Source organism: Anastrepha ludens, chromosome X (genome assembly GCF_028408465.1).
Source record: "Anastrepha ludens isolate Willacy chromosome X, idAnaLude1.1, whole genome shotgun sequence".
Taxonomy (NCBI): Eukaryota; Metazoa; Arthropoda; class Insecta; order Diptera; family Tephritidae; genus Anastrepha; species Anastrepha ludens.
In genome coordinates this window covers 65,803,498-65,825,520 of record NC_071503.1, presented here as the reverse complement: position 1 = coordinate 65,825,520, position 22,023 = coordinate 65,803,498, and the positions used below count along the sequence as shown (strand labels likewise).

The following is a 22,023-nucleotide window of genomic DNA, read 5'->3' as shown; positions in this document are numbered from 1 at the left end:
CAGATGTCTCCGTGTGTAAATCTGGTGTAAATGTGAGAAGCGAACTGTCAAACGAACGATGAGAGAAGAACAAAGCGAAATAAGAAAAACCCAGTCAACCAAAAGGGAAGAACTCTTTTATTATTATTTTTTATTATTTATAGGGACGCTTTTTTGATTTCGAATATACATACATATTATAAAAAACAAATATTTTTACGAATACTAAAAATTTGGAATAAAAATAGTGCGATTTTTAGTCCAAACTTTCGTCTGTGGCGCTTTTTTGATTTCAAATATACATACATATTACATAGCCCAAATTTTCGCCAGCGGCACTTATAAATTTTATGATAAAACATTTTCATAAGTGCTATGAATTATAAAACCTAAGTTAAATGCTTGCTTGGTTGACGATTGCTGTATACACTTCTCTTCAACAGTATTTCAGTAGAAACTTCAAATGCGGTCGTAAACAACCTAATTTTTAAACTTCTCCTGGGGGTTCTATAGGCACCCTAGGAGGTTGGGACTTTCACAGTTATAATGGTGTGGCCTTGCTCTTTCTAATGGGCGCCACGGCAAAACTTTCCTTTACTACCACGATATATTTGAATGCGCGATTTTTATTCCAAATTTTCAGTATTTGTAAAAATATTTGTTTTTGTTATATATATGTATATTTGAAATCAAAAAAGCGCCCCTATAAATAATAAAAAAGAATTGTTCCCTTTTGGTTGATTGGGTTTTTTTTATTTCGCTTTGTTCTTCTCTCTCTCATCGTTCGTTTGACAGTTCGCTCCTGAAATTTATTCTGCACGGTATTACAAACGGTTAGAACATTTGTAATAATAGAATTTTAATAGAATTTGGACTATTATTTAGTAAAAATAGCTTTAAATCGAATCTTAATGTAATAAAGAATGGTTATAAGTGATTTTGTTACTTTTCTGTGTTGGTATTTAAGTGAAATAAGCGTCTGTAATCGGGCATTTTTTGAAGCTTATGCAAAAAAGATGCATTTTTAACGTTAAATATTACTATTAATTCTAAATTTTAATTTATAAAAATTAATATAAATCAAAAGGCTGATATAGTGACTACATTTGCGTGTTATAATTTTTAAATTCGGTCCACGCACTTAGACATTATAAGGAAATATATCGTGGTAGGAAAGGAAAGCACAGCCGGCGCCACCTCCCCCTCCGCTCCCCATGCAAATATATCGTGATAGTAATGGAAAGTTTAGCCTCTTGAGCTGCATAAACATTTTGCAAAAACAACTAAAATGGAGAAGAAAGTCATGTCATATTTAAAATAAATGTTACTTAAATCAGATCCTGAATTTAATTTCGCTTTAAGTGCTACAAAGATAAAAATATATCCTAGTTGTTACCGTTAGATTTGAATTTATAAAAACCTATATTTTGGCGAAGACACCCACTCTTTCAAATTTATTGTTATTTCACTTTATATTACCTAATTTTAGCTTACCCAATACATTTCGTTGAGGACATAAGAATAAGTTGTGATCTTCTCCAACAATATGGCCAGTATTACTTCCACCTTGTCGGTAATTATATAATTGTTCTTTAGTGCGTTGCCTCATATTACCATTACTTCCGCCAGAAATATTGCTATATAATATGCCATCCTTTCCATCTGTTGGGGTTTGCGAGCGTATACCAACAGGAGAATTGGGTCCAAATGAAGAATTTCCACTTCCAGGTAAATTTTGGGGAACCATTTTTGTTGCATTACTTGAGGTTGTGGACGAAGCAGCTATTCGCCTCTTCGCAAACGCTGGCATGAGATGAGACGAAGAAATGCTACGATGATCTATGTAAGTCTTGTGAAGGCTGTGATGAGACAAATTATGTTGGTATGATGAATTTGTAATGTTTACAGCCGTATTTATTTCACGTCTTGAAGGGGAGCGTTGTGAACGAACATTCAAATAAGTAGATGAAATTTGTACCGAATGACTACCGCCACATAAATTGGCAGATACCGAAGCTCCTTCACTGCTTGCGTTAACCCCATTTTGATGTACGCTACCACTGGCATTAAATTTCCATATACCAAGAGACTGCAGATCAGCTTGTAGGTTAGGTTCAGGTCGGCGACGAGAATATGAATCGTTGCGAAGATCAAAAAGCTGTGATCTATTATAACGTTTGATAGTATCACAGATAGAAACAGTGGTATTGGAAAATTTGGAGTCGGCTAACGGATAATTATAACTTTTAAAAGGGACGTGTCTGTTAATTGCCGTATCCAACGGCGCTGTTGGTGACGAACTCATCTCCATATATTTTATTTGAATGGAGATGAATTAAAATTTGTCTTTAGCTTATTGGAAAACTTTTTATATTTACAAAGAATTGTTTATTTCACCGATTTTATTTCATTCTCACTAAATGTAGAAATAATTATTACTCTACTTTCAGTTTTTTTCTCTTTACATCAATTTCTTGTTTCTTTAATATTTATTCTCTTGGCAGCATAAATAAAATTTTACTATTGGCACTAGGTACTATCGATGAAATTAAAGAATATACTTGGAATAAAGAAATTCATAATTTCAATGAACATTGAAAATACTAAATAAAAATCGATGACGATAGATATGAAAAAATCAATTTTTTCAACGCGTAAGTTTTAACAACACAGTTATGATGAGACTCCTAATGCGTGTATATTTTTCGCACTTTTATTACTTAAGAGTGTATATAAAAAATCCACTTTACTTTAAAGAACAAATACAAGTCGAGAACTGGCTTGTTGCAAATTATATACATATAAATCCAGAGGATTTATAACCCATCAGCTATATAGGGCAATAGTAAGAGTAGCGTGTCATTCGCCAGTATTAAATTGTATTTTCCTCTCATAATAGTTATTTATGCACAGGACTGAATAAACAAAATACGTTTCACTTTCTCGAACCAAACGACATATCCTACTCCCCACGAACGTAAAAAGTAAAGCGATATATGAAACGAAACAAATCGAATAGACTAGCTATACATAATCATTCCGAAGTGCACAAGAAATAGAGTTGCCAAACATTGCTAAAATCTACAGAAATATTAATACAAGATAGCGCCTTCCGAATTCGCTGCGACGTAATCGCTTAAGAATATACACACAAGTGGAAGGGAAAATACGTTTTTGTGAACAAGAGGAGTAAGCGAAAGCAATAGAAATTGCCAAACATAAATAATTATACATAAACACAGAGCACCCTACCTACTAGCCTAGCGACCCAAACAAAATACCAGACGATATCGATTTCTGCATAAGCAAAGGTGTATCCAAAAATAGGGTCTCCATAGGTACATGTCCCGAGCTCTCATAAGACCTCTTGCCACTGATTTTAACTTTAACATCATGTTTTTACGAAAATAAAACTGCAGCAAGGTTGCACCACAAGCAGACAGACTTAGTATGCTATACAGATTTGGTCGAGGACTCGCTGTTACTAAATATTCTGATAAAAACCAACACTGATTTGGATACTGCTAAACAAGTTCACAAAACAATTCAAAACCGTACTAAAAGCCGCAAAGAATGCAGAAACTCAAGAGTAGTTATCCAATCTCTGGCCTACACAAGCTACGGACTATTCACTGTGGAAGGCAACGAAAACCCTGTTACAGCCAACATCTGATATTGCACCGATGGAAACGTCCAAGGGAATCTTGACAAAAACTGGCATGGAAAAGCTATAGAGCTTGAAGGTTATTGTACCATTTCAGAGTCAAAATGCGGAAAGAAGTAAAACACACGATAAGCAAAGAACTTAGAACAACAACGGCACGTCATAACAAGTAAGATTTCAAAAGAGTTACCCACATGAGTGTTAAATACATCACTTACATATATAATGCGATGATCAAAAACGAGTACTTGCCCATTCAGTGGAAAGTTGCTGAAATTATTCTTATTCTAAAGCCTGGGAAACCACCAAACTTTGTTTCCAACTATAGGCCAAGTAGCTTGCTGCCTATTGTTTGTAAACTTTTTCAAAGGTTGCTTCTGAAAAGGCTTAATCCGATAATTGAGCAAAGGAAACTCACTCCAATAAACCAATTTGGATTCCGCAAACATTACTCGACTATAGAGCAGGTTAATTGCGTATACAAATTCGCTAGAGAAGCACTCGAAAAAAAGAAATTCTGTACTGCAGTATTTTTAGATATTACGAAAGCTTTTGGTAAGGTGGTAAGATATGGCACGAAGGCCTGCTATATAAGTTTAAAATGAGCCCACCGCACTATATATGCTTCTAAAATCGTACAAATAGTAGACACTTTCTTGTCAAAGTAAATCGATGAAACTACCAACCTCCACGAAATTAAAGCAGGTGTATCACAAGGAAATGTCCTAGGACCCCTTTTGCACTCTTTGTTCACAGCCGACTTACCCTTCACGAAGATCACATCTACAGCCACTTTTGCCGATGGTACGGGTATAATGTCCAAAAGTAGCCATGCCTCAATTGTTTCTTACTACTTACAAGAAAACCTCAACAGCATTAGTTCCTGATTGAAAGCCTGTCGTATAAAAGCTAACGAAACTAAGTCTATGCAGACTACTTTCACGCTTCGCTACGGCTCATGTCCTGCTGTATTTTTAAATAACGCCCCAATACCACAGACAAAAAAAGCCAAATAATTAGGTATTCTGCTAGAAGGCGTCAAACGTGGAGATCGCATATATCTATATATATATATATATATATATATATATGTATATATATGTATATCTATATATATAAAAAGAAGTTACATTTCCTTGGTAATCTTATAACTCAAGAACGGGCTCACCTATCCAAACCAAATTTTTAGGCTTTGTTTGGACTATTCAGTAGATGGTTTGTGTTTTAAAATTTTCAGAATCGGATACCAGGGTCTCGAGAAATAGGCCAAAACGTGAACCCGGGTAACCCTAGGATGTGTTTGTACAATATGGGTAGCAAATGGAAGCTGTTGATGATTCTATAGTATAGAGTATTTTTGATGCCGCTCCGTGACTAGGGTCTCGAGATATCGCCCAAAATGTGGACCCCGATAACTTAAGGATGTGTTCGTACATTATGGGTAGCAAATGGGAGCTGTTGATGATTTCTATAGTATAGAGTATTTTTCATACCGTTCCGTGACTAGGGTCTCGAGATATAATCCAAAACGTGGACCCGGGTAACCCTAGGATGTGTTTGTACAGTATGGGTAGCAAATGGAAGCTGCTGATTATTCTATAGTATAGAGTATTTTTGATGCCGCTCCGTGACTAGGTCTCGAGATATCGCCCAAAATGTGGACCCCGATAACTTAAGGATGTGTTCGTACAATATGGGTAGCAAATGGGAGCTGTTGATGATTTCTATAGTATAGAGTATTTTTCATACCGTTCCGTGACTAGGGTCTCGAGATATAATCCAAAACGTGGACCCGGGTAACCCTAGGATGTGTTTGTACAATATGGGTAGCAAATGGAAGCTGCTGATGATTCTATAGTACATGAGTATCCATTTCGGCAAAAATGTAAAGCAATTATGGATTTAATTGTGAAATTATATGTATTTGGGGAGGTGCGTTGCCATATGTACTCCATCGAATGGCAGAAAAGGGGATTGCCGCACGCACATATACTAATTTGGCTGCTACCCATATTGTACAAACACATCCTAGGGTTACCCGGGTTCACGTTTTGGCCTATTTCTCGAGACCCTGGTATCCGATTCTTAAAATTTCAAAACACAAACCATCTACTGAATAGTCCAACAAAGCCTTACATTTCCTTAGTAATCTTATAACTCAAGAACCGCCAAACCGATTGACACAAAAATTTTAGAGTTCTTTTCTATCTTTAAGGAGGAGGTTTGTGTGAAGTTTGATTGAAATCGGTGCAGCCGTTCCTGAGTTATGATATTTTATGTGAGTAATGGTTTCCTCTCATACGAAATGCCTGTATGGGAAAAACAATAACAAATACACAGCCGCTTATGAGCGTTTCTGTTGTACTGTTGTGGTTGTAAGTGTATTATGTTAATATTAATTTTGGGCGAAAATATAATAAAAACTGGAGCATTCAAGGAACTGGAAAAGCATTTTTAACTTTATTTATTTTAGCATAATTTATTTAGCGTAAAAAATTGAAATGGAAATTAAAGAATCAAAGTTTAATTACAAGTTTTTATCGGCTCTTTCACCTTACCTGTATATATGTAGGTGACCACCACAATCAAATTTAAAAAAAGTACAGAAAAGGTTATTGTGACATCTTTAGAAACTATGTTGAATGAAAAAAATCAACTAATTCAACTGTTTAAACATTTTACGAGTTCTACAAAGAAAACTTAATATGAAAAATTTCTTGCGATATAAAAAAACATTTTATGTATGGTGGTGCGAAGCCCACTGGGAAATGCTAGTCTATATATATAAATGCGAAAATCTGTCCCTATATTCGCTTAAAACTCGAGAACGGCTGAACGGATTTATCTTATCTTGGTCTTGAATTATTTGTGGAGGTCTAGGGAAGGTTTAAAAGGTGAGAAAAATTCGAATAATTGCCGGGAAAATGGTCAAAACGTGGACCCGGGTAACCTATGGTTGTGTATGTACAATATGGGTATCAAATGAAAGCTGTTGATAAGTGCTTTGATACGGGGTAATTTTCATACCTATTGATGACTAGGGTCTCGAAATATATGCCAAAACGTGGACCCGTCGTGTCTTTAAACCGAATTAAACCAAACTTACACACATTGTTAAGGAGGTATTGAAGATGGTTTCCGTATAGTTTGGATACCTATTGGTAGATACGGTCTCGAGATATAGGTCAAAACGTGGACCCGGGTAACCTGGGGATGTGTATGTACAATATGGGTATCAAATGGAAGCTGTTGGTGAATGCTTTAGTTCAGAGTATTTCCATCCGCTCCGTGACTAGGGTCTCGAGATAGAGACCAAAACGTGGACCCTAGAATATGTTTGTACAATATGGATATCAAATGAAAGCTGTGGTTAAGTGCTTTAATACGGGTTAATTTTCATACCTATTGATGACTAGGGTCTCGAAATATATGCCAAAACGTGGACCCGCCGTGTCTTTAAACCGAATTAAACCGAACTTACTATTGAAGATGGTTTCCGTATAGTTTGAATACCTATTGGTAGATAGGGTCTCGAGATATAGGTCAAAACGTGGACCCGGGTAACCTTCGGACGTGTATGTACAATATGGGTAGCAAATGGAAGCTGTTGATGATTTCTATAGTATAGAGTATTTTTAATACCGTTCCGTGACTAGGGTCTCGGGATATAGGCCAAAACGTGGACCCGGGTAACCCTAGGATATGTTTGTACAATATGGATATCAAATGGAAGCTGTTGGTGAATGCTTTAGTACAGAGTATTTTTCATGTCGCTCCGTGACTGGGGTCTCGAGATATAGCTCAAAAAGTGGACCCGGGTAACCTTTGGTTGTGTATGTACAATATGGGTATCAAATGAAAGCTGTTGATAAGTACTTTAATACGGGGTCATTTTCATACCTATTGATCACTAAGGTCTCGAAATATATGCCAAAACGTGGACCCGCCGTGTCTTTGCACCGAATTAAACCAAACTTACACACATTGTTAAATAAGTATTGAAAATGGGTTTCGTAAAGTTTGGTTGTAATTCGGAACACCGGCAACGCGTACAGCGTTCTTTGAACCAGCCATAATGTCGTTTACTTTTTTAACGCTTGGGGCGGAACTGAACTGTCAAATTGACAGTGTGAGTTACAATGTCTCAATATTTCTTTCAGATTTGGACGCCATAAGGAGAAGACGTAAGTGCAAAGTGTAAACATTTTTTGTGAATTTTTTTGGAGTGGATTTTGGAACAGTGAGTAATTTCTTACGAAATTTGAGAGTTTAATGTGAAATCCGAATGTTCAAATGAAATTATGTTTTGTGGATTTATTTTTTCGGTTCATTTGCGATAAGCTACGATACACCATGAGTGAAAAAAAGGTAAAAAAAAAATTAAAAAACAAAAGAAATTGTTAAAGGATGCAAGAGAAGAGCACGAAAAAAGCGTAACTTTGATGAAAAAATCAATAGTCTTATCATGCAAATTGTCACCAATTTTCAGAAGCAAAGAGATGATTTAAGAAAATCACAACAAAATAAAATAATCCTGACCATGTGGACTTGGGCTTTTAAACACATATGCATCGAAAATATAATCCACAAAATTGAAAAAAAACATGTTTTAAAATCTCAGAATACCATAATTACAATCATGTTTATTACAGTACAAATGCCAAGACAATCACGTAATCATATTGGTCGTTCGACAAATAATAATAGGCGCATGAGAAATGCCCGGAATAACGCGACATCAGAAGAACGTCAAGAACAAAATGAAGTAGTCAAACGATTGATGAATAATGCTATCCAAGCAACTGTTTTAATTGGCAAATTCAAGAATGAAGACGTTCTAATACCCAGAATTCCTATGATTCCACCTGAATTGCCATTTGAATTCAAGCGTTTGCAACTGCCCATTCGTTTAGCATTTGCAATAACTATCAATAAATCACAAGGGTGAACTTTAGAAATATGCGGGATGAATTTACAAGAACCAGTATTCACTCATGGTCAACTATACGTTGGCTGTTCACGTGTTGGGAAGCCAACAACATTATATATTTAATCAAAAACAAATAGAAAAACAAAAAATATTGTTTATGCCAAAGCGCTTGAATAAAGAATAAAAAAATATATAATATGAAAACCATATCTTTTCTGTTCTAAACCATATCTATTCTATTTTAGTGTGCCCAGCGAAGCGGGCCGAGAGAAAGAACTTTCTTAATACATCAAGAAACAGAACTTCGTTTCTTCCGGGCAAGGCGAATTTTTTATAGGTGACAGCAACCACATATAACCCTACATGTATTTGGTCCAAGCATCACGTCAAATCAGCTGTTAATTTGCAGTGTGATTTACTTGTGAAACGTACGCTGGAAATAGTCACAAAATAAAAAGTCGCTACATTTCCCACAGTTCATTGAAGATTGCGTATGTAGCTTATGTGCAAGGTGGATTTATTATGTGTGAATTGTAAGTTCTTGTGGATATGAAAGAAATCATTTGAGTTTGCGGTATTTTAATTATTAATACATACATATTTCAGAATTTGCCACGGGCATGCATAAGGTGAAATTGAATGTAGAGAGAGAAGTTTGGAGGCGGAAAAGTTTAAAATAGAGAAACATAACGCAAAAAACTTCGAAACAAAGGCAAAATTAAAGTCTCACTGCGTACAGAAAGTAATGTATGTAATATTGAGCTCAATTGTATTTGTATCACATTTTTAATTTTAAATTTTTATATGTATAATTCTATATCCTCATAGGATATTGATGGCTATCAGAAATCCACTTTGGCTGCTAATGACTATGATGACGTCATACTAAATACTATTGAGATGCGCATACCATATTGCATAAAAAAGTTTGCTTCATGTTTTTTGTGGAAAATCGATCGCTATGATAGACATCTAAAACTGAACACTTAAAAATTCTGGATAACAAATTTGTAACATGCTTGTGAATTCATTTTATATAATAGGACTATGAATAAGTTCGTTACGGTTTTACAACAGATGGCGTAACTTGATTATTATTCCATCGATCCACATTTCCAAACATTCATTGGAGAGCTACTGTCGTAAGGCACAAACGTCAGTATAAGTTTTTTATTTGAAGCGTAAACAACAATATTTTTACCACACTTGAAAATGTCGAATTTCGTGCCAAATAATGTGTTTTTGCGGGGAATTCTTCTTCATTATTTTAATATGAAGAAAAAAGCAGCCGAAAGTCATCGTATCTTGGTGGAAGTTTATGGTGAGCATGCTCTATCTGAGCGAACGTGCCAGAAGTGGTTTGCACGCTTTAAAAGTGGTGATTTTGGCTTGGAAGACGAAGAACGCGAGGGTGCGCCGCCAAAGTTCATGGATACCGAATTGGAGGAATTGCTCGATCAAGATCCGGCTCAAACGCAAGAAGAGGTTGCAAAAACTTTGGGAGTTGATCAATCAACCATTTCCAAACGTTTAAAAGCCATGGGAATGATCCGAAAGGTAGGCCATTGGGTGCCGTATGAATTGAAGCCAAGAGACGTTGAACGCCGTTTTATGGCATGCGAACAACTGCTTCAACGGCACAAAAGAAAGGGTTTTTTGCATCGAATTGTGACTGGCGATGAAAAGTGGGTCCATTACGACAATCCAAAACGTCGGGCAACGTATGGATACCCTGGCCATGCTTCAACATCGACGTCGGCGCAGAATATTCATGGCCTGAAGGTTATGCTGTGTATCTGGTGGGACCAGCTGGGTGTTGTGTATTATGAGCTACTGAAACCGAATGAAACGATTACGGGGGATGTCTACCGACGACAATTGATGCGTTTGAGCCGAGCACTGCGAGAAAAACGGCCGCAATACGCCGATAGACACGACAAAGTTATTTTGCAACATGACAATGCTCGGCCACATGTTGCACAAGTGGTCAAAACATACTTAGAAACGCTCAAATGGGATATCCTACCCCACCCGCTGTATAGTCCAGACCTTGCGCCATCCGATTACTATCTCTTCCGATCGATGCAACATGGCCTGGCTGACCAGCACTTCCGTAATTACGATGAAGTCAAAAAATGGATCGATTCGTGGATTGCGGCAAAACCGACCGAATTTTTCACAAAGGGAATCCGTGAATTGCCAGAAAGATGGGAAAAAGTAGTAGTAAGCGATGGACAATATTTTGAATATTAAATTTGTAACCATTTTACGTCAATAAAGTTTCAAATTTCGAAAAAAAACCGCATGAACTTATTCATAGTCCTATTAATTCAACTTTATTGATTTTATAGCCTGTATTTAGAACATAAGTTATTGAACATTGAAAAATTGATTAAAAATAAATTATTTAATTAAATTTATATTAATGTTATTTCATTTATTTGGATATTTTATTTGCTGTGCGTGTGTGGTGTCGTCCTCTAAATTTGTGAGCCCCTATGATATTAAAAACAAATTATTATTTATGCCTATTATTCGAATTATTATTATGCATACCTGCTCGATATCTGAAACTGAGTATTCGCTTATAGCTTCCAATGGTGCATGTGATAATATGGCAGCTTCAATTAAGGGATTATGTAAGACGAACAAATACAATAGCTCTGGACAATTCGCCAACTGTTGGTATACATGTTTTTAATAAATTACGTCAAACGTTTTTATAGCAAATTCAATACCTTGTAGTCATTACACTATATAGCCATTGCGGTATAAAAGCGTTGAGACTTAGCAGTTTGTTTGCTATATATTTACGTACGCTAGTAGAATTTTCTAACTCATAATCATAAATGAGTTTTTGTAACAGTGACCGGGCCGTATTGGTTGCTTTATTGCGATGAGGCAAATCTAAATTATAGGAAAAATCATATAGGAAAGAAAATGTTTGTATAGAAACTGCTTTTTCTCACCAGCCATTTCATTTTCTTGTGACCACCCTCACGCTTCACAGAGGTGATAATCCGAATCAACGCAGCAGTATATAAACCACCACTAGATAAAATTATTGCCAGTTCTTTGTACATATTTTCGATAATCAGCAAATGATGCTTTGTACGATGTTTTAATTTTCAAATACTGTAGTTATTCGACGGACAGTTTTCGTGTTTTCACCTGCTAATACTGCACTGGACAGCTACTTTATTTGAGTCTAAAACACAAATTGAATTGGATTAGAAAACATGTTTAAAAAAATTACTTTAATAGGGTCTGCTTACTATTCAAAGATTAATTTTAATGAACTTTTTGTAGCCCATTATCCTCTGCTTCGCTTTCTTAATTTCAACCGCTTGTTGAGATTGCGTTTGCGGAAGAAAATCCTACATTTGAAAAAAGCCGTTTCACATCTTCTGGAAGTTCAACCTCCACGTACAAATGTAAACATACGAATGTAAACATACCAATACATACAAACAAAGCATATCATTTCGACGTAAGCCATATCTACGGCGAAAAATTCAGCTGGGTGAATGCTGTCACCTATAATAAATCCACCTTGCTTCCGGTGTAAGAAGTCATCCTTGAAATATCAATTTTTTCACTGAAAAAATAACTACGGCCTACCCGATCAAATTGTCAAGCTTGCCATCACATAGCTTCGTTACTTGGCGCTTGGGCACTTTCAATGGACTTACAACAACATTTATACGCAAGAATGATAGAATACACGATTGCGCCTTCCGAATTCAACGTGTCGTAAGAGTCCATGAATAAAAAAACAAAAGGAAGGGGAGTTAATTGTTTGTGAAGAAGAAAAGTAGCCGAAAGCAATGGAAACATCCAAACACAAAAAATTATATGCAAATACACATACTTTCTGCCACGGCGTCTTACGCAAACAAACTAAATTTGGAGGTTTCATTTTAATTTGTGCTTTGACAATTCAATATGCAGCACTTCGTTTTCATTAGTTTGATTAATTTAAATCTCACAAAAATCATAATATTACCAAGCCATTCACTGAATTTTCACAAACATGTCCTAATGTCTCCTACTTTTATTTGTTTTTGTTGCGAAGGGAGTTGACGTCAGACTTGTAAAAATCGCGATAAATAAAGTAAATGTTTTGTAATTGCGCCAACTCTGATATTCAATTCGCCAAAGTAACGAAGCAACGAGCTCAATGTGAATACCCCTATAGATTTAAAATGATGTCCGAAACATTAAATAAGGCACGTAGAAATTTGTGCAATTGTGAACTACAAAGAAGCTCAAAGCTCATAAGACAGCCCTGTAGCCGAAAGGCTGATATCATTCATAATACCATAATTGGGCGTCTTTGAAAACGAGAATACTCATGATACAAGAATGATAGGAAAAGAGATTGCTGTTCCCGAATTCGCTGCGAGGTCATGCTCCGAGAACCTCGCTTCGTTACTTGGCGCATGGGCACTTTCGTTGGATTTACAACAACATATATACGCGAGAAGGCGTGTTCCGCATAGAAACGAAAGCAAACTGCATTTAGAGGCTTTTTATTAATTTGTGATTTCATAAATTACCACCCGACACTTCGTTTTCATTAGTTTAAATCTCACAAACCCCAATATTACCAAGCCATTCACTGAATTTTCACAAACATGTAATTTCTCCCACTTTTGTTTGTTTAGTATTGGAAAGGGAACTGGCGTCAGACTTGTCAAAATCGTGATAAATAAAGTAATTGTTTTGGAAAGGCGCCACCTATGGTACCTGGTGTATAACACAAAGTGAAATGAAAAAAATGTCTAGTAATGGTCGTGCAATTATGGCAAACTAAGTCAGATGATGAAATGCGAAACTTTTTCATTTTGAGTGAGAGCGCGCCCAAAAGCTCGTTTCAAACATCATGGGATAATGAACAGCTGATAGGCGAAATCGTACTTTTTCCCCCGGGCCTTAGTTTTCAGAGGGGCCCGGACTCAAGGGTAATTTCAAGAAAATTCCTGCTTGAAAAAATATAGTAAATAATACTTCTACTAGAGTTCCGTCACAGACTTTTTTTGGTGTCACCATATCGATTGTTATGATCACGATTACGAGGAATAAATATAATATGGTGATACAAAAGTATATATTATTGAGCTCTTATTAAAATGGAACATTTTATGCTACTGATTTATAAGGTAATTAATAATTATAGTGATGATTAGATAAAATTTAGATAGTTGTATTTTAAATGAAGACCAATTTTGAAACGTAGTTATTCCTTAAAGCAATTTGTCCTTACGTTGATAAAGAATTAAATTAAAGAATTGAAGATCTGCTGAAGAGTTTTCTAAAATTCATTTTAATCAATATTTCATAATTAATTCTACAATATAAAAAATTTTATCAATGAGTTTTTCAATGTTTAAATGCTATATCACAATAATGTAATACGCATTTTGATAAATAAAAAAAATTTGAAGGGGCCCGCATCTCAAGTTTCCCCCGGGGCCCGAATACTCTCTCCACGGCCCTGGATGCTTCAGAAAACAAGTACTTTGGTGGTTCCTGTCCTGCAAAAAATCTAACGGGTGATTTTTTAGCTATTATCTATATGGTCTATAATTTAACCACCATTGGAGGCTACACATTGAAAATCATGTGAAGAACGACAGATAGACTTCTAGGCCTGCAAATCTATGTTCGGTAAAAAATAGAGCCTCAAGCCACAGGTCATGTGGATGTACAACGCAGTGGTTTTGCCAATTTTAACGTATGGATGCCTAGTTCGGTGGGAAGCTCTTCGGAACTGGGGAGGGTGTAAGGGACTGCATGTATTGGCATCACCGGAGTATGTAAAACTTGCCCCGGCGCTGACCTGAATGTCCTTTTACACGTTTTTTTTTGTCAGGACAACTAGCAAATGCTGCACGCAGACATGAATTAAGTTCATTGTACTACAATTGGATTCCCTTTTAATTTTCTTAAAATCTTGCCGATCTCCGAAGAAATCTGAGTAGATCTTGTGGTGCCAAGGAGCCAAGATGGTCGCTTCTTAACACATCAGTGCCAAAGACCTCAATCCTGATTCGGGTGAAGGAGGGGCAGACACACAGAAAGTGGTCCGTCGTCTCAACCTCCTGTTCACTAGCTGGGCAGAGTGTACTGTCTGAGATGCACAATCTGTTGAAGTTGGCCTCAGAGCCCATCTTAGCTAAGGAGTCAGAGGTCTCGTTACCCGCGATATCCACGTGTCCCGGGACCCATGGTAGCATCAGGCTATTATGTCTACCGACATAGTTCAGCCTGGATTTACAGGACTTGACTACCCCTGATGTGGTTGGGGGGCTGTCTAAGGCCATAAGCGCAGCTTGGCTGTCGCTGCAGACACATATAGATCTGCCTCTCCATCGGTTTTGCACAACAAAGTTCATCGCTTCTTGAACTGCATACACCTCCGCTTGAAACACAGATGCATGCATTCCAAGAGCAAAGTGCTGTTTTGCCCCGCTGGATTCCACGTAGACGTCAGAGCTGGAGCTATGCTCGGTCCTGGAGCCATCCATAAAAATGCGAAAACAGTATTTGTATTCAAGTACGACTCTTGATGGCATGGAGAGAATCGTTGGATGGGCGTCCATGCCTTCTCTGTTTTCCAATGCCAGACAAGGGCCGTACCAGTTCCCACTTTGTTTGAGCCTGCAGATGGTCTTCAAGGCCTCTCCTTGGATGGACGCATCAAGTGGTGGCAAACCAATAAGAGCATCTAATGCCGGGCCTGAAGTAGTCGGAAAAGCTCCGGTGCAACAGAGGGCCACAGTGCGTTGTAGTCTCGATAAGATCCTCCTGACTCCCACGAGAGAGAGTCTACTCATCCCACACCACAGATGCATAGGTGATAATAGGTCTTATCATAGCCGTGTAGATCCATAGGACTTTGATAGGAGAAATACCCCACGTTTTCCCAAAGAAACCTTTGCACTGCCAGAAAGATGTTAGTGCTTTGGATGTCTTTGTTTGAACGTGTGATTTCCATAGGAGCTTACTATCGGGGATTACTCCAAGATATTAAATTTCCTTGGATAGTTGGATTGCGACTCCTTTAAGTTCAGGCAGAACGAGTCCATCAAGCTTCCTCCTTCTGGTTAATAGGACAATACCAGCTTTGGTAGGGTTTGCCGATAGCCCATTCGCACATCACCAAGTGTCAATCATATCCAGAGTTTTCTGGACTTTTCTACAGATGTTGATAAGCGAAGTTCCCATTAAAAAACAGGCAAGGTCGTCCGCATATGCTTGTGTGTAAACTCCCGAATCGATTAAGATGGTGAGTAGAGGATCGATTACCATGCCCCAGAGCAATGGAGACAACACACCGCCTCTATTAACCCCAGATGACACCAGCATATCTTCCTCTGCTCGCACCGAGACGATTTTTTGGGCCAGGATCGAACCAATCCAATTTACTAGCGCCCGGTCTATGCTATGCTTACTAGCAGAGCTACACATACTGTCAAAAGTGGCATTATCAAACGCTTCCTCTATATCTAAAAATATGCCGATAGCGTAGTCCCTCCTGTCAATGGCCAGCTCTACCCTAGCAACAAGGTTTTGCAGTGCCGTCTCGCAGGATTTTCCACTTTCATAGGCATTCTGAAATGGAGACAGAGGGTGAGCCTTCAGCGACTTCTGACGTATGCGCAATTCCATGAGTCGTTCGAGACTTTTCAGCACGAAAGAAGTCATGCTGATGGGTCTTAAGCTTTTGGGGCTGGGGTAGTCGTCTCTTCCAACCTTTGGGATGAAAGCGACCCGCACCATTCTCCAAGAGCGTGGTATGTAGGCCAGTGCCAGGCAATATTTGATGGCAAATCGAATGGCGGCTTCATTCATCATAGATCTGGCAACGAACCAGTCCTGCCGAGAACGTGTAACAGCTCTGACAACCGCCTCTATCAATAAGTGCTGTTGCCGGCTGACGCTTATCTGATTACAAGGAAAGTCAGATTCCATCAGCAAGGTGAGTGTTTCACTTTGCCACTCCGTGAAGGAGCCATCAGATTTCCTAAGTGACCCCAGCTTTACAGTTAGGCCCCTTTTCAGGATCCTAACCAATTTCGCCGTGTCACTCAGTGATTCAATACCGCTGCAGAACTCCCTATATGAGGCTCTTTTCGATTACCGAATAAGGCTTTTGCAGTTCTTTTGAACATCACGGAATCGTTTCCAGTTCTCAGCAAGGTTAGTCTTGAGGGCCCGCTTTAGAAGCTTTCTCGACTCACGCCTCAACGTCTGGAGCTCTCGATTCCACCAAAGAACGGGAGTCCGGTTATGGAGAGGTCGAGCTGGATAGGCTGACTCAAAACATTCAGTTAGGGAAGCGTTGAGTTTCTACACAGCCGCCTCAATGGCCTGTACTTTTCGAAGTCTTGGTGGCATAACGTCAAGGTCCCGCAACGCCGCCCTAAACTTCTGCCAGTCTGTTTTTCTGTATCTGTGGTCCGAGCACGAATCTTCAGCAAGGACTCTCCAATTCTTGATTGACCACCCAAGTCTCGAGTTTGATAGGGTGAGATCAATCACCTCCTGCCTTCTTGCTCTTACAAACGTTGGCTGTGAGCCCTTGTTATGTATGTCTAGGAAAGAGGACGCGATAAATTCGAATAGTCGAGAGCCCGTCCATTGCACTTGCTGCTGCCCCATATTGTATGCTGGGCATTAGCATCGGAACATAGGATGAGGTCCCGATTGCGCCGCTCACAGAAACTCACGAGGCTAGTGGCCTTCCCGGGTGGTGACCCTTCCAGAGCATCGTAAGGAAATTAAGCAGATGCAATCACAAACTTCGACCATACGCGTCTACCTATGCAACACACCTCAGCCGCTACCAGGTCTTGGCAACAAAATTGCTCAAGACCCGTTACAGTGAGATGGGATGATACTATAAGACCGGTCCTAGGTCTACTCGAACTCCTGTCATATAATAACGTGGCCCCTTTCAACGCGCTTAAGCCACAGAGACGGCCCCTAAAGACCCAGGGCAGTAGCGTCTTTGGAATGCTGCAAGTTAATCTGCGTCACCGTCAAGGGACTTTAGCTGCAGGGACCGTACGAGCCACTCATCTGGGATAGACATGGAAAGTGACAGTCCCAAAGAAGAGACTCAGACGGTTCCCGTACCGTGAGCCCATGACCTCAACACTGGCCTCATCCACTCGCACCACAAGAGCAGGCCCTTCCTTTCCTTCCCGGTTTTTGCTCTTGGTGTACGAGAGGACTCGCCAAAGCATCGTGCTAATGCGAAGCGAGTGTTCCCCATGGGGGCACGTTATTGACCACGGTCCTGATCCACTCGAAGTAGGCCAGAGGCGCGCACGTCACCTTTATGGTGCCGTACTTTGCCTCTTAGCCCTTCGCGTTGGCTTCAGGACCGGAGGGAACAACCTGACGCATCAGTCGATGGTTAGTCGATCCGTCAGCTGATGGTCAGGCCCCAGTTTACCAATCACAGCCACAGGTCGTGGGCCAGCAGCCTTCTAGCTATGGGATGGCTTGGCCGCACCCTTGAATGTGCTACTTTACTTGGGTAATGGTTGGGGCCTCCAGAATCCATGCCCCTTCTGCCGAAGCGGGTGGATTGCCACTTGTGTGAATGGTTTTTATTTGGGACTCCTCCCTCGCCAGTTTGGTTCGCGGATGGCACCCTGATTCTATGCCAACTTTGAGTCATCACACGGGTGTTGAACCTACCCCATCAGGGAAGGCCACTCGTGTGATGTCAGGGCTTCTCTATCCACCACCTGGGACGCGCCCGATGGGAGATCAGGCAACTCCATACGGGTATTTTACACTTACTTCCCATGGTTTTTTGCGTTATTTCCATCGCAGCTCAAAGTGCAATCAGGTCAAAGGAGATTGGCCTCTGGAGGCAATCACTCAAGGGACATGGTAGCATTTTCGGGAAATTAACACCGTGTTCCTCCGAACTTCGAACAGTCTCTCTATCCGCAAACTAGAGTTCGAGGGTCGCGCCACGGCAATCTTTCCAAATAGGCAGAATTGAATCGAAGGGAAAATCTGCACCAAAGCTTGTACCTCTGTCTTCACTGACGGTTCCAAGATGGAATCGGAAGTCGGAGCAGGGGTTTTCTCTAAATCAGCCAACTTGTCTATCTCTTTTAAACTACCGAACACTGCTAGTGTTTTTCAAGCAGAAGTCTTTGCGATCTTGCAGGCATGCAAAATGCTTAAGGAACGCGGGAGCGAGGGAGATATTAACATTTTCTCCGATAGTCAAGCCGCGATTAAGGCTCTGACGAGGCCATGGTGTAGAACGAAATTAGTAAACTCCTGTAAGGAGGAGATCAAATCTCTTGGGTGTGCAGGTAACATTTATCTGATCTGGGCTCCACGACAAAGGAACATAGAGGGAAATGAGATTGCTAAGGAGCTTGCCAGGAAGGGGACTGAATTGGCATCACAGAGCTCCTACCGGTCATCGGCATCCCCCCACAGTCGTTAAAGGGGAACTGCACAAATTATTTCTCAGGAAAGCGCAGAAAAGATGGAGCTCGATTTCTTCATGTCTATTTCGAAAACCGTTTGGCCCCAATACAAAGGACTCAGAACGTACTTTGGACTCCTCGCCATACAATTTCCAAACTCGTAGTTGTGTTTACAGATTACTGGAGGATCGGCACACACCCGGAGAAGTTTGGGTTGCCATTTAACCCCCATTGCAGAAGGTGTGTGGACCTTTCAGAGAAGGAGACTGTTGAACTCTTTGAAAATGTTCGGGTTTGGAAGCTAGACGACTAAGGTCACTGGGGGCTCCTTTCTTTGTCAGCCTGGGGCAGTGCGCCAACCTAAATCCAATCAATGTCCTCCATTATATCAACACCTCTGGCTGGCTGTAGATATCTGCCTGGTGTAGGTGTCATAATGGTATCAAAACGGCGCTTTAGTGCTACTTGATGAGTGCCAGACTGGCGCTTCAACCATTTCACCAACCTACCATATTTGATTGAAGGATTTGATTGGCGAAACATTTATAATGCAGATGAGACCTAAGGATAGGCTCAATATTTTACACTGCGTCAATGTGGCTGGAGAAAGAGAACGCCTTTTTGTTACTGAGAAATTTGCAAGACCTCGGGCATTTCGCAACATAAATTCGAACAATCCACTCGTTAAGGGGCGATCAAACAAAAAAGCTTGGATGGTGTCTGATTTGATGACATATTTTTTCGTTCAGTTCGATAAAAGCATTCAGCTTCAATAGCGGAGCGTCTTTCTGTATCTAGATAATCCGGCTTCCCATCCTCGCGATCTAAAATTGAAAAATGTTAAAGTTATTTTTCTCTCAACAAACACAACAGAATTTTGTCAGCCCCTTGACCAAGGCGTTATAAAAAACTTTAAGCTCATGGATACTTGCAAATTGCTATTTTTAAAACACATTTTGTTTCGGATGGAAGATACGAGTTCCACGATGGAGTTGTCAAAATCAAGTTATTAGATGTGGTTTATTTCATGCAAAAAACGTAGAAGCAAATGAGTCCACAGGCAATACGAAATTGTTTCATTACAGCTGGGTTTGGGATAACAGATATGCCCAATAACGATAGCGGTGGGACCGCAGAAGATGAGCTTCCTCTATTAGCACTTGCTCAGCGAAGTCCAAGTTGATATGCAGGACTATCTTAATTTAGATATCGAAATATTTATTAATGATGAAGATTTCGAAAATATCATTACTGAAGTGTTAACTGTTTTCTAAAAATCGTTTGCCATCTCGGATTCGCGTTTGGGGAATTCGAGAGCCATTGTGTGGACGTTATTAAGTTCGGATCGTTGATTTTTAGCAATTCTTGGTTCCCTCGAGCTTTGTAAGACGGTGTCGAGTCCTCTTGAAACGTTCATGGGGGCATACGAAATGTTTGTCTGCTCACGGCTTCAAAGCAACCTTCAGAATACTTTCCGATAACATTTCACATTTACCTTGACGCCAGGCTCGATGAAAACGAGTGGAAAGCGCCCATCTGCGGTTACAGCGGCCCAAACCATTACCGGTGGCGGGTGTTGCCTCCTGGTGGCCAATCGGAGACTCAAATTCTCCTATGAACGGTCGGTCAAATAAACCCTATCGTTTTGGGCATTTACGAATTGCTGTGAAAAATTTTCTCGTCAGAAAACACAATGTTTCGAAATTGGCCGCTTTCCGCCAAGCGAAAGTCTTCGCTTTCTCAAGTCTGCCTTTTTACTGCTTTTGTGTGAGATCATGCGCCTTTTGGATCTTGTAGGGCTTGTCTTTAAGATCATTTTTCAGTATGCGGCGGATGCTACTGTCAAAAGATATTTTCAGTTATTTCGCCATTAGATTGGCACTTCGTCGGGGATTTCGCTCAAGTCGCTTCTTCACTTTTTGAACCATTTTACGTGACGTTGAAGTCTTTTGATGACCACCTCCATGACGTTTCGTGATGCTACCACTATCACTGTGACGAGTAGTAGTGTGATAAATAAAAACTTTATTTACTCTAAGTTACTCAAGCTCGCGAACAATCCATCACTGATTTTCTTTTTCTAGCGTTTACTCTCGGCAAAATGCTTCTGCGCGCTTGTAAATAATACTCTGGACTGCCATTTAGCCAACTAACGGACAGTTGATGCCTGCGCATCAGTTTCGCAAGCGGTCTGAAGTTTTTACACCTCGAATGCCAGACCCTGTATATTACCCGCAGACTCCTATATAAAATAAGAACAATAAGTATAATATATATTAATATGGCAAACAATTAAAGTTTAAGATTTAAATGAAATTATTCAAAACACACAAAAGTAATAAACACGGAAAGACATAAAATATTGAAATTTTTGAAGATAACATAAAAAGTGGGTAGCAAATAAACAAATTAACAAGGAACAGAATAAGTGAAAGCTTTATAATCAACAATAAGTTTTCAATGGAATTGCCTGTATACAAAATGTTTTCAGCAAAGTGTGATTAAATTTATCAGTGCTCTTATGAAAAACATATTATACATAAGTATAACGAAGAAAGAACATACATATTATAATTCAAAACAAATAATTATAAATATTTAAATGCAAATATTTCTCCACTAATGTAAATACGAACAGTTGCGTTAGTCATTTTTGGTATCTTACTTGTGGGAGCCCGCCATTTCGATTATAAGCTGTTCATCAGCCCGGGGATAGGCAATGCTGCCAAGTATTGAAACGAGATCCTGGGCGCGTTCTCACACAATAAAGCTCTCTTCGCAATACAGAACAAACAAGAGGAGAAATTACATGCTTGTAAAAGTTCAGTGATTATGTAATATTGTGGCTTGTGAGATTTAAACTATACAAACTAATGAAAACCGTGCCGTGTGTAAAATTGTGAAAATACAAATTAATGTAAAGCCTCCAAATACAGTTTGTTTTCGTTTTTATGCGGAAGACGCCGCGGTAAGGAAGTATG

The 22,023-nt window shown here is 39.3% G+C and overlaps 1 protein-coding gene and 2 long non-coding RNA genes across 7 annotated transcripts in view; 1 reads left to right on the top strand and 2 right to left on the bottom strand.

Annotated features, from left to right (window-relative positions):
• LOC128869510 (eukaryotic translation initiation factor 4E transporter) overlaps window positions 1-2,998 on the bottom strand; it is a 71,381-nt gene extending 68,383 nt beyond the window's left edge. For 2 of the 5 annotated variants that reach the window (XM_054112078.1, XM_054112079.1), the window contains exon 1: window positions 1,474-2,998. In XM_054112078.1, the coding sequence (XP_053968053.1) occupies window positions 1,474-2,290 (817 nt within the window). In that variant the 5' untranslated portion in view covers window positions 2,291-2,998. The remainder of the gene's footprint in view (window positions 1-1,473) is intronic. The other 3 variants (XM_054112075.1, XM_054112074.1, XM_054112076.1) reach the window with 3 other exon arrangements.
• A 6,014-nt stretch (window positions 2,999-9,012) lies between these two features.
• LOC128869191 (uncharacterized) lies at window positions 9,013-9,563 on the top strand. Its single transcript, XR_008455228.1, has 3 exons — window positions 9,013-9,106; window positions 9,180-9,320; window positions 9,402-9,563. It is a non-coding gene; the product is annotated as an uncharacterized LOC128869191 (long non-coding RNA).
• A 1,374-nt stretch (window positions 9,564-10,937) lies between these two features.
• LOC128870467 (uncharacterized) lies at window positions 10,938-11,985 on the bottom strand. The gene is made up of 5 exons (XR_008455382.1): window positions 11,849-11,985; window positions 11,543-11,781; window positions 11,312-11,480; window positions 11,130-11,252; window positions 10,938-11,069 (listed from the first exon to the last, which is right to left on the bottom strand). It is a non-coding gene; the product is annotated as an uncharacterized LOC128870467 (long non-coding RNA).
• Between the last annotated feature and the right edge of the window lie 10,038 nt (window positions 11,986-22,023).